Raw genomic sequence first — 13609 nt, 5'->3', positions numbered from 1 at the left:
GAGGCATTGTGCAGGGGGTTGGACTAATTGAACCTGGAGGTCCCTTCCAACTCTGTATATAAGCATCTATCCCTTCTTCAGTCTCAAAGCAACGCATACATAACACTAACAATACATTCTGTTATTATCTTGACAATACAAATTTACTAGTCTTCTAATACAGTAATTGCTTCTAAACATAATTTTTCTCCTTGACTGTTATCAAAGTTGTCTTCTGCTATTACTGTTTTCCCCAAATTCAACATATATTAACTATTTAAATTTTCTAAATAAGCTGAAATAGTCAATTATATAACCAGACATGTCTGTCAAAATTACATCTCTTATCTATAAGTAATGTTAACTCAGAAAGTAGTTATACAATAATTAAGTTTATAATTTCTTTCACAAAAAAATGTTATGTTCATTTTACATTCATCTCTCCCTTTACATACAGTAAGCATAATAATTTTCCCAGTTAGCTTTGCCAATAGTTGCAAACTCCACCATTTTATCTTTCCAGCTTTCTTTATTCAGGCATTCCTCAGCTTTCCACTTAGCTGCCCATACTGTTCTGGCTGCAGTTAGCATATATCTAATGTTCGTTCCATCGTTTCAGGTAGAATTCCCAGCAGCATCGTTTCTGGCTGCATTTCAAAGTTAATTTTTTTAAAAAATTGCATCTCCTCATGAATTTCTTTCCAGAATTTTTTTTCTTTTTTACAAGTCTACCAATTGCATCCATGATTATCATCAATTTATGTTGTGACAGTTAGTATAACCATGGTGACTGCTTTGGTTATGTTCCCAAGTAACCCAGTTCAAGCACCTCTCCAGATGATATTGGAAGAGGTCATCAGCCTCATGTTTGAAAAAGTAGCTTTCTCAGTCTGTACAGGCATAGACTCCATGTTCATAAATTAGTAATGGTGCTTAAGCTGGGGGCATGGCCCACCCCCGCTATTGCTATGCATGTATTGATTTCAATATGATTCCTGTGATTTCTGCAGAGAGTTTCAGAGAAACCCATTTGTGCTCTCTTTTCAAAGTTCTTTTTTCCCACTTCGCCTTATGGTACTTGTTTGGCTGCCAAGTGGATTTGGGCAATTTTCAGATATCTAAAAAAGATGAATTAAGATCTAAACTTAATAAATATATAAACAAAATTTTAAAGGCATTTGAATCTGCTTTTAGACCATTTTTTAAGGACTAGACTTGCCAGTCAAATCACCAACTGAGGATGTTACTAGGTGTGCTTTTAATTCCATTAAAGGACAGTGGTATTGACAAACCCAAATTTGTCATGGATTCATTGCAAAGCAAGATTCTAAATATATTTTTTTCTCAGCCCTGCATGGAACAGCTGAGTCATTTTATTTGCAGCTATGCAGCCCTGGCTCACTCCAAGTTGGATATTAAAGCATTTGGTTTCTGATCTATTGGCAGAAACAGACTTCAGTGTTGGAGTAAGCAGCATAATCTCTTTGCGGCAGTTCGCCTGGTTTTCTCTACAGCAGCTCCAAATATTGGATGGGAAACTGAAATAGAAATTATAGTTCAAAATAAGAACAAACGTGCTGCCATTGGCCCATTTGGCATAAAGTTGCCTTCTTATTTCCTTTGTTTGACATTTAGATGAATGATGGTTATTGTTTCTACTGTGATGAGAGGAGTCTATTAAGTATAGATTGGGAAGGCCATGGCTTAATTGACAATGCTCTAGACATTGTTTATCTTGATTTCAGTAAGGTTTTTGATACTGTTCCACATACTGTCCTTGTTGACAAGTCGGTAAAATGTGGTTTCGATCCTGTTACCGTTAGGTGGATCTGTAACTGGTTGACAGATCGCACCCAAAGAGTGCTTGTGAATCCTCTTGGAGAGGAGTGACAAGTGGAATGCCTCAAGGATCTGTCCTGGAAGCTATTTTGTTTAACATCTTTATAAATTATTTGGATGAAGGAAAAGAGGGAATGCTTATTAAATTTGCAGATGATTGTAAGGAGCAGCAAAAAAGTCGCGACTGCCATTTTGAGACATTTAAAGACTTTAAAAACAAATATCTTGATTTTGGGAGTTAGGAGGATGGCGAAATTAGGCTTATTATAAAAGGCAAGTCCTATTCTTTTGAATCTGATAGTTGAATTTGAATTTGGTGAGGTCTAAATTTTCGCTGTTTTTTAAATGTCAGAATACAAGCAACCCCGTACAAGGGCTACTTCATTAGAAAAAATGCAGGACCAATTAGAAGCAATGGAGGCCAGAATGATGACAGGTATGAGAAAGATGATAACTGAATAAAAAAAAAGAAATTATTGAAGAGATTAAAAAAGATATGGAGGATCTCAGAAAGAAAACTGAGGAAACATCTAAGAAAGTGCAGGAGGTAGAAGGCAGAATGAAAGTATATGATTCCACCTTGTTGAAAATCCAAGAAAAAGTGACAATCCATGACTGCAAACTGATGGAGACTCAGATACGTCTGAGAGGAGTACCCGAAAAGGAAGATGGTGATCTAAAATAATATATAATAAAAATAATTGCAGAATTTTTAGAGAAAGATCCTGAAGAGACTAAAAACATGTATGACTGTATGTATAGAGTGAACTCACTTTATGCCAAGAAAAACAACTTACCAAGAGATGTTGTTATAAGATTTATGACAAAGGAAATGGAGGGAAGGATCATGAATAAAAACTTTGAAAAGACATTGATAGTGGGAGGCAGTAGAGTAAGAATTATGAAGGAGTTGCCAAGGCAAGTGATAAATGATAGAAGAACATATAAAAATTGACAGAAAAATTAAGAGATAATGGAATAAGATTTAGATGGATAATACCTGAAGGTCTGAGCTTCGAACTTCAGGGGAAAAGAATCACAATTACAAATGCACAGGAAATGCATAGATTTTATGAAGAAAATAAAGAATTTGCATCATGATGGATTACAAATTATTGTCTTGGAATGTAAATGGACTAAATTCACCACAAAAAAGAAGGGCAACATTTCATTGGATTAAGAAACAAAACTAATATAATTTGTTTACAAGAAGTGCATATTAAACAAAAGGATTACAATTTTTTATGGAATAAACAATTGGGACTAGAATTTTTTTCATTGGCTGAACAGAATAAAAGGGGAGTGATTTTTTTTATATTAAACAAGAATTGGAGCCAAAATTAGTGCTTAAAGATAAAGATGGGAGATTTGTAGCAGTAGAAACAATATTAAATGGAAAGAAAATGTTGCTATTGGGACTGTATGCGCCTAATGGTGCAAAGGATGCTTTTTTTAAAAGACATTATACAACAGCTTGATGAACTGACCTATGATCAAGTTTTGATAATGGGAGATTTTAATGGAACAGTTAAGAACTCATTGGACAGGTCTGGAGGGAAAAAAAAACAACAGTAAAGAAGGAAAACTGCCAAAGTCTTTTTTTGAATTGGTTAAACAAAAAAATCTAGAAGATATATGGAGGAAATTTAACCCTGAGGTTCAGGACTATACTTTTTTTTCAGTAAGACATAAAACTTTTTCTAGAATTGACATGTTGTGGGGAACTAAAGATTTAGGTCTTATAACAAGGAAAATAGAGATTTTTACCTAAGATTGGGGGTGACCATAACCCAATAATGTGGATTACAAAATTGTCCAAGAAGTTGAGAAGATGGAGATTGAATGAAGATTTGCTACAGAATAAAGAAACAGTGACATACCTAGAAAATGAAACTAAAGCCTTTTTCCAAATAAATGACAAAGAGGACATAGATTTCCAGATGGTCTGGGATGCTTACAAAGCAGTAATAAGAGGAATGTTGATTACTTTGAATAATAAGGACAAAAGAGTAAAAGAGAAACAGATGTTGGACATTCAAAATGAGATAAAGAAAAAAGAAGGGGAGTTGAGAAAAAGGCCAGGGAAAAAGAAAATTATAAGGGAAATTACAATATTACAAACTCAAATGAGACATTTGTTAAATAAAGAAGTGGAATGGAGTTTGAAAAGATTGCAGCAGAAAACCTTTGAGGGAGCAAATAAACCAGGAAAGTATTTGGCTTGGCAATTGAAAAAAAAGAGGAAAAGTAAAATTATTAATAAAATTGTGGTAGATAGAAGAGAAGTGGTTACCCAAAAAAGAATAAAAAGAGAATTTTTTAAGTATTATGCCAAATTATTTAAAGGTGTTAAAATAAAGGAGAAAATAGATGAATATTTACAAAGGGTAAAAATAGAGCCCTTAACTGAAAATATGCAAAAAGTTTTGAATGATCCAATTGAAAAAATAGAAATTGAAGCAGCAATCAACGCAATGGAAAATGGAAAAACACCTGGACCGGATGGATATACAACTAATTTTTTTTAAATCTTCAAAGAGGAATTAATACCAAAGTTGCAGAAGTTGATGAATACGATAAGAATGAAAGGGAAAATACCAAACACATGGAAGGAAGCTGTTATTTCATTGATACCTAAGGAAGATAGAGATGTCACGAATGTAAAAAATCATAGACCAATTTCGCTATTAAATAATGACTATAAAATTTATACAAGAATCCTGGCAGAACGGCTTAAACAGCATTTGATAAATTTTATAAAGGAAGATCAAGCAGGTTTTCTTTCCAAAAGGCAAATAAGAGACAATATTAGAACTGTTGTATATATTGTAGAATATTCTGAAAGACATCCAGAAAAAGAAGTAGCATTATTCTTTGCAGATGCAGAGAAAGCATTTGACAATTTAAACTGGGACTTTATGTTTGCAGTAATAGAAAAAATAGAGCTTGGAGAAAGCTTTATAAGAATGATAAAAGCAATATATTCAGAACAAAGCGCAAGGTTATGTATAAATGCAGATCTTACAGAAGATATGAAAATCAGCAAAGGTACTAGAAAAGCTTGTCCACTTTCACCATTGTTGTTTATAATGACTCTTGAAATATTACTGATGCAGATACAAGAAGAAAAAGATATAGAAGGATTAAGAATAAAAGTATTTACTTAAAAATACAAGCTTTTGCTGATGATATAATGTTTATAAATGAAAACCCCATACAAGTTACACCTTTGTTGTTAGCTAAAATACAAGAATATGGGGAGTTGGGGGGACTTTGTATTAATAGAGAAAAATCAAAAATTCTGTGTAAAAATATGCAGATAAATAAACAACAAAAATTGCAGAAACTAACGGGCTGCAAAGTCACCTCCAAGCTAAAATATCTGGGGGTGGAGATAACAATGAAGAATATTGATCTGTTCAAAAATAATTATGAGAAGTTATGGTGTAAAATGGATGAAGACATGTTAAAATGGAACAAGCTTAATTTGTCATTCTTGGGTAGAATAGCTGCAATTAAAATGAATATTCTACCAAGAATAATGTATTTGTTTCGAACCATTCCTGTTGTGAAGGATAGTAAACAATTTGATAAATGGCGAAGAAAAATTTCAGAATTTGTGTGGGCTGGGAAGAAACCAAGGATTAAAATGAAAATTTTGACAGATGCAAAAGAGAGAGGTGGATTTCAACTACCAATTTAAGATTATATCAGGAAGCAGTTTGCTTAGTGTGGATAAAAGAATGGATAATGCTGTTAAACAGAAAACTTAGGCTGATTTCGCACTTACCTTTTACTGGCGCGACCACCCTCCTCACGCCGGCGGATCTGCAGGGATTTCGCACCAGAAGCGCCGGCGCAGCCAAAAGAGCCGGCAACTTCCGTCGCGGAGCCAGCTCAAACGTTTTCCTGCTTCTTGGCGGTTTCCGTTTGAGCTGGCTCCGCGACGGAAGTTGCCGGCTCTTTTGGCTGCGCTGGCGCTTCTGGTGCGAAATCCCTGCAGATCCGCCGGCGTGAGGAGGGTGGTCGCGCCAGTAAAAGGTAAGTGCGAAAACGCCCTTAGTGTTGGAAGGTCATGGAAATAAATTTCGCTGGCATGCATATTTGTATTATGGAAAAAAGAAGATGGACATTTTTTTCTCTCACCATTATATAAGAAATAATTTGTTAAGTACATGAATGAAATATAAGAAGTATGGAGATGAGAGAAGACCGTTATGGATAGTACCGGCGGAAGTAATAAAAATAACAGCTGAGTCAGGAGAGGGAAAATGGATGTCATACAATCAACTATTAAAAATACAAAGCAGTGAAATAGAGTTGAAAACTGCTGAGGAGCTGAATTATAAATATGATTGGTTTCAAATGCAACAAATAAAGAGTTTGATAGAAAGTGATTTTAAAACTGAAGGAATAAGACAAGAACAAACAGAAATGGAAAAAGTTCTGCTTGGAGATAATGAAAAATTAATTTCGAAAATCTATAAGTTACTTTTAAAATGGTCTACGGAAGATGAAGTAGTGAAATCTCAAATGATTAAGTGGGCAATTAATGTAAATAAAGAAATACAGATGGACACATGGGAATATTTGTGGAAGAACTCTATGAAACTCTCAACATGTCAGAGTATCAAAGAAAATTGTTTTAAGATGATGTACAGATAGTATATGACTCCTAAAAAGTTGGCAAAGATGAACAATAAGATGCCAGATAGATGTTGGAAATGTAAAAAACCTGAAGGTTCTTTCTACCATATGTGGTGGACTTGTGAAAGAGCGAAAAAGTATTGGCAGATGATTCAACAAGAGATTTCTAAGATCTTGGGATACAAATTTAACAAAGTTGCAGAGACTTTACTGTTGGGATTACAAATGGAAAAATTTCCAAAAGAAGATAGAACTTTAATCTGGTACTTGCTCTCAGCTGCTAGGACATTGTATGCGCAGTTGTGGAAGCAAGAAAAAATACCAGAGAAATGGGATTGGATTGTAAAAGTTATGACATGGAGTGAAATGGACAAGTTAACTTAAGAGACTATGATTTAGAAGTATTTAAAATGGAGTGGGAAAAGTTCAGAAGATACGTAGAAAAAGAGTGGAAAATAAAAGGACATTGGACAATTTTTGATAATGACTAAGTACAAGAGGGAAGAGGATATTAATTTGGTTCTTAATAATTAAGGGTACCTTTAATATTAAGATTTTAAGTATATAACACTGGCAGGGGTCAAGTAACAGGGGGAGAGGTGGGTAGAAAGTAATATATGGGATAGATAAAAAATTAGTTATTAATGATGTAAGAAATTGAAATTTATTACCATATGTTACTAATAAAATTGTTTGAAACGCAAAAAAAAAAAGAGTTCTATATTGTTACGTTAGAAATTTTGGCCCTGGTTTCATCTGACCTTTCCCTTCTACGTTGAATAAAATATTTTGTTAATTTGGAATTTCAAAACGCCTTGAGTGCCATTTAAGGTTAAGTTAAAGTGGCCTCCTCCAGCCAAAATATTTGACATGGTGGAATGGCAAGAGTTCTTCAGAAAAGAAGAAAACAGATAATTAAGGCAGTTCAATCACAAAAGGGAAAAAAATGGAGGGAAAATCTTGCTACTGAGAGAGGACAGGAGAATCATATCATATGACTCATTTTTTCCTTGAGCAAGGCTTAAAGTCTGCTGTACAAGGTGTTTTAGTTGCTATTTCTATTAAAGTTGTTTTCAGTCATCCATCTTTCATTTAGTATTTACCTGTGGTCCTAGAAATATTTCACCATGAAGACTTCATAGGGACATTGTGAGACTAACAGGATGAATTCTGCGTAGCATCTGTAAGCATCACAATTTACCATATTTTATTTGGGTTAAAAGTGATTTTTGTTCCTGGCAGCTATTTTCCATGGTTATCTTGTATTTGTTTAATGTTCTTCCCTATAGACACCCTTTGCCTATAATTTGTATCAAGAGCCCTATACATGATCCACTGTGGAAATGGAGCACCTGAAAACATGGGAAATGGAAACATGGGAAAAAGTGCTGTGAAAATGGAGCACCTGAAAACTATTTGCTTCAGTGGAGGAAACAAGTTCACAGAGAACAGTCTCTCATTGAAGTGAATAGGAGAGGCTTGCACACTGAAACCTTAACCCCTATAAAAGGTCATTGGTTGTACAGGTGTGAGGAAAAATTACATCTTATGAATATCTTATGACTGTCTTGCATGTTGGTTATTATTAGTATTTTTTATATTAAGCTGATCCAGGGGTGGAAGTCTAGCAGGAGCTCCTTTGCATTTTAGGCCGCATACCCCTGATGTAGCCAATCCTCCAGAAGTTTACAAGGCTCTTTTTTGTAAGCTCTTAGAGGATTGGCTACATCGGGGGGTGTGGCCTAATATGCAAAGGAGCTGCTGCTAGAATTCCACCCCTGTGCTGATCTACTCAGAAGTAAATACCATTTTATTCAATAGTTGCACTTGCAGCTGTAGTGCACACCTGACCTGCATTTCCTGGGCTATTTAGAAATATTTTCTCCAGATCAAATCCTTGGCAAGTTTCAGAAGCTAGAGTTGCACTTTGACAAGGGAAATGTCTTTGTGCTTCTTGATTTTTTTTCTTCCCCAAAGGGCTACTACTGTTTTTCCTGAAATAGTTATCATTTTGATGTTCCAATCACAGCTGTTCACTATCGCTTATTTAGTCACTTCCATGTATCATGCAAAGTTCTGTTGGAATCTAGCTGGTCATATGCTTCCATATCTCCAGGAAGCAAAGCAAAATGAAAAGGTTTATTTGGTTGCTGAGGATGCTCCATAGAGATGTTTGATTTTCAGCTGCAAATGGTCCATGCAGTTGAATTTTCCCATGACTCAGCTATATTATCCTTGTGTCTGCCTCTTCTGTCCTCTCCCTTGTTATATCTTCTTCTTACCCAACTCTTTTCAACTGCAAATTCAATGGTGGGGAGGAGAATCCTAAACAGAATTACACTCTTCTAAACCCACTAAGCAGAGACCTGTCTGGTTTCTTAGCTTTGACATTTATGAGTGCCTATCAGAGATAGTTGGAGGAACTATATTAAAATACACAGCGAATTAGGATGTTCTGCTGTGAATTCTTCTGTAAAGCATGTCAGTGCCGCTGGAGAAAACCTTCTTTTCTCTTTGAAGAAATGTTATTTAAATTTAAGAATGAGTTCGTGGAAAGAATGATAAAAAGCACCAATCTGTGAATTCAAACATTAAAGATAATGCAAAGCTAGAATACTCTTTTTGACTGGAACCACTTTCTAATCCCCCCCCCCCCAAAAAAAACCAAATACTGGCTAATGCTGGGCACTAATCTCTTAGCAGAAATTTATGAGGGGGGTGGGAAATGACATGTTTTCCAATAAAAATTATATAAGGGGAGCAAGCAGCAGATGCTTTAATCTAGGTAGCATGAAGAAGCACTGGCAATTTAAGAGGTTGCAAACTCTTATTTGCAATTGAATTGGAGAACATGACAGCTTCCGTTAAAAGAAAGATTTCCTATTGCCATGACAATAGCTTTACACTAAAGCAAAACAAGGGTTATAAATTATTCCCAGAGCCTTGATCTAATAGCAGTGCTGGATTATTCTCTTTTTTCCCTACTGCTGTTTGATTGATGTGTTTTCTCTGAAGATCTAAAAGGTGACAACCCTTACCTAAACACCCACACATCTGTGGGAAGCAACAAAAGATGGATGTGTGTCCAGAACATACACCATAAATTGCAGCTCCCACTTAGCCAGTGTTCCTCTAATAATAAATCCTTGCCTTGTTACTTTCTATTTTGTGGATATGCTTGTAATTCCTTGACCCACCACTTCTCATCTCCTTGAAATGCACAGCTTTGGAAATCAAAGTTGATTCTTCAAAGAATAAACTATAATCTTGTTCTATTAGAAAATGTCTAGCATATTTGCTTTGATTTAATTGTTGTCATTCTCTTGGCAGTTTGCACAGACAAGGAGCTGAGGAACCTTGCTTCACGTCTAAAAGACTGGTTTGGTGCTCTTCACGAAGATGCAAATCGTGTCATCAAGCCTACAATCTCTGATTCAGCACAAGGCAGTAAGATCAAAAAAATCTGATTTAAAAAAGTTTGAGATAATTTCAGTAGTCAGCAACAGTTGCAAGGACAGTCAGTGTAAAATCTTTGATCTAGTTATGCTGGGATACACATACGTGCCTGTTATTTTCTCACACCTCCCCTTTTCTCTTTTTGTATTTGTTAGAAATGTATTCAGCATTTTTCTAATATAATCAAGACATTCTAGCTAATCAAAACACTCAAAGGTTATTTAGCCAAGGGCTGCAACAGAATCTTGTGTGATATTTTTCACTTGGGGACAGGTTTGTGTGATTTCACCATTGCTAGCATGGCTGTTGATATAGTGCAATAACATGACTCCCACATGACAGATTTCCCCACAGTTTTCTTGCCCAGCACCTGGCAGTGGCCATCAGCTTTCTGCCACTAGGGCCTTTTCAGTGTTTTCTTAAAATTGTTGACTGGATGTTATTATATCATTATAACATTCTAACTATTTGCATATCAGGGTCTCTGAATTCTTGTTTTCTTTTTTTTAAGTAAGTCTCTTGTTTCTTCCATTGTGGAGATATGCCTTTCCTCTTATATCTTTGCAATGGAAGGAGCTAGTATCTTTTTTAAAAAAATGAAAGCTTGGCATCCAAAAACCTGATACACAGATTGTTATAATAATAGTCAATTGCTGATTTAAAAAACTAAAATCTTCCCAAGTGACAGTGGAAAGAAATGGCCACTATGGAGACAGAAGCAGGGCACATACTGTGTGGAGGGACAAGGAGAATCCAAACTTTCCCACCTACATAGCAGACATTCAGACTTTGCTGTGATCTTCCCAAAAACTTTGCATTAAAGCAGGTTTGGGAAAGATCAGAGAAAAGCCAGGGATCTCCCAGGATGTGTACAAATGCACTTATAATACTGTTGAGGAGGAGGAAACAAGCCCCAACAAGTCCCAACAACATTGAACCCATAGTAAATAATCCATATGGAAATTACTTATTGCATTATCTTTATGTCTGAGCATCTGTGAGCTTAACAGACTTTAGAGAACTGCCCTTTAAGCACAACTGAGAAGACTAAATGAAACCAGGAATTTAAAAGTTTATACACTGTGAGCAAGCAATAAGGAGGCTATCAGCATTTAGATGATCTTCATCTGTTTCTCCTTTGCTACTTCCAATACCTTGAAAACATCAAGACTTGTTTTCCCATAAATGAGAAGACCAGTCAAAGACCACAGTCCTGATAGCTGGACTTCCATTGAGCCTACTGATATTATTCGGATAGGTGGGAAGTCCAGATATGTAATGGGCAATTTCAGTGGTGTCAGAACCATTACTGTTAATTTCTGTGTTTGAACCTCCCCATCCTCATATCCAGTAGGTGTCTGACATTATGAAGCTTCAGAGCCAACCCCATTGCACCAATCAGTTATTCTGCACGGCAGCACAAGATCTCACTTTCATGCCTCCACCTCCTCTTAGATGAGGGGAAAGGGCACTTTCAGACTCTGCAGTCAAGATGCATTTGGATTTTCTGTCATATTCTGGAAGGCAGGGTAAGGGGACAAAATGTAAATGTTTGCCTCCAAGGCCAGAAAACCAGAATCCAGTCAAGGTAATTTTGCAGCAGAAAAAGGCTAATCCAGTGATCAGGGACAACAGTCCGGGAGTAGAACAACTGATAGGCTCTGAAACAACTGAAAGACAGTCTTGTTACTCCCTTCCCCCAGCTAGAGGCAACAGACTTTGAGAAACTAAGTGAAATGTCAGCAGAGATGAAGCCTCCCACCTGTTCTCAGCAGAATTTGTCAAACATGGGCAATTTTTCAATCTGTAGGTCAAAAATTCACTGTAGGTTTTGCGTGCGGCAAATATTCCCATGACAGGCACTAGATTGGAAACATAATTTTTACAGAAAGCTTTATTATACATTTATTATGAAGTACACAAGCCCCTGTCTCTGAACAAAAAAATGTGAGATTCTCTTCTGCCTTTCTCTTTTCTTGGGTCAATGAGTATGTGAGGGGAGGGGAGAAATCTACACACATGCCTAATTATTACCAAAGAGCAATGATGCCATATATTACCTTGGTCTGGCTGTGCTGAATATCAATTTAAATTATTTATAGGAACAAACTGCATCTTAAATCATCCATGAAATTCAAAAGAACACTTGAGCGCTTATGGATATTACAAACCCCTTAAATATCCCACCTCTACAGTAATGCCTCACTAATTCACACAACACATGGAAAAACCATTGTTGGATGGTTTTCTCTGTGGGCAGGAAATCATACTGGCATGCTCCTCCATAGAATAAAACTTCCTGAACAGAGAAAACTAGATCTCGGGAGACAGGTTCTAGCACAGGGGTGGGGAACCTTTTTTTCTGTCAAGGGCCATATGGATATTTATAACATCATTCATGGGCCATAAAAAATTATCAACTTAAAAAACAGTGCTCCGCCGAGGAAGAATGATTCAGGCCAGCAAAATTAATGCAAATAATTGTTTTTCTATTTGAAGTCATGTGGGGAGAGCCTAATCTGGCACACACACATACACACACACAACCTGCCGCACTAGGCAAATACATATGTTCAGGGATTTTTTGTAGAAAACGCCCAGCAGGAACTCAGTAGCATATTAGACCACATCGCCTAATATTAGCATATTAGGTCACACCATCTGGGATAATCAAGTGCAAACTGAACTGTGACAATAACTTTTCCAGGCCCTGCAGCAATTCTAGTTACATAACATACCATAGACCTTTATTGGCATTAATACAAAAATACAGTATACTTTAAAACCAACAGTGACACTATAGAATATAATAAAACCTTAGAAAAAACCAGCAAAAGTTAAATGACATAAAATAGCAGTAGGCTATGCATGAGTAAAAGCCTCTCTGATTTGGATTGCAACCTGTAAAAAGCAAGCAACGTGAGTAGTGACAAAGTTGTGTTTCCCGTGGAGTAAAAAACGAACCTTGGCATTGTCAGAAAGGTCTTGATGGTCAGAAAGCAGTGCATCTAGATATCTTGCACGTGGACTGCTATAAAAAGGGCAGTCCAAAAGAACATGAGGGACCGTTTCGATGACTCCTTGACTACAAGGGCATCGTCTAAGATTGCGGGGGATTCTGTGGTATCTTCCGAAAAGGATGGCCAATGGTAATGCATTAAATGTAGCCAGCATGAATGCTCTTCTTTGGGGAGGATCAATTAAAAAGAGGAAATAGGGAGCTAAAAGCCCAGGAATCTGGGATAAACCCAGATAGCTTGGGGAGCACGTTTTCCGAGCTGCCTCAGTTAGACATTGCAACTGGATATCTAGTAGTCTACGTTTGATGGATTGAAATACCGCAGAAGCAGAGGATAGATAAAATGCATCCAATAAAATTCCTATGGATGTGATTTTCTTTTGGATCAGGGTCAACCATTTGGATGCATGATGATCCATCAGCATCAAAAAGGTGAAAGAATTCTGATCAGAATTAAATAAAAGGCGCAGCCAAAACTTAAAGGTCAAAAGCCAGGCGTGAGTTTCCAGCAGCAACAGTCCAGTTTCCATGCAAATTGCAGCATAAGGAACACAGTTGGGTAGTCCCAAAATTTTCCTCAAAAAGAAGGATTTTAGGCCTTCAGTGGTGTGATCAAAGGCACTGATCCATATAGGGGCACCATATAAAAGTTGGGGGCTAGATTTCGCA

General features: G+C 36.5%; 1 protein-coding gene across 1 annotated transcript in view; it reads left to right on the top strand.

Annotated features, from left to right (window-relative positions):
- The window catches only part of SPOCK1 (SPARC (osteonectin), cwcv and kazal like domains proteoglycan 1), a 975317-nt gene that overhangs the window by 924550 nt on the left and 37158 nt on the right, over positions 1 to 13609 (top strand). The window contains exon 7 of the mRNA XM_060240415.1: positions 9796 to 9912. Coding sequence (XP_060096398.1) covers positions 9796 to 9912 — 117 coding nt within the window. The remainder of the gene's footprint in view (positions 1 to 9795; positions 9913 to 13609) is intronic.

Source organism: Heteronotia binoei, chromosome 5, assembly GCF_032191835.1.
Source record: "Heteronotia binoei isolate CCM8104 ecotype False Entrance Well chromosome 5, APGP_CSIRO_Hbin_v1, whole genome shotgun sequence".
Lineage (NCBI taxonomy): Eukaryota > Metazoa > Chordata > Lepidosauria > Squamata > Gekkonidae > Heteronotia > Heteronotia binoei.
The sequence above is the reverse complement of the archived record's forward strand: the minus strand, read 5'-3'. Positions and strand labels throughout refer to the sequence as shown.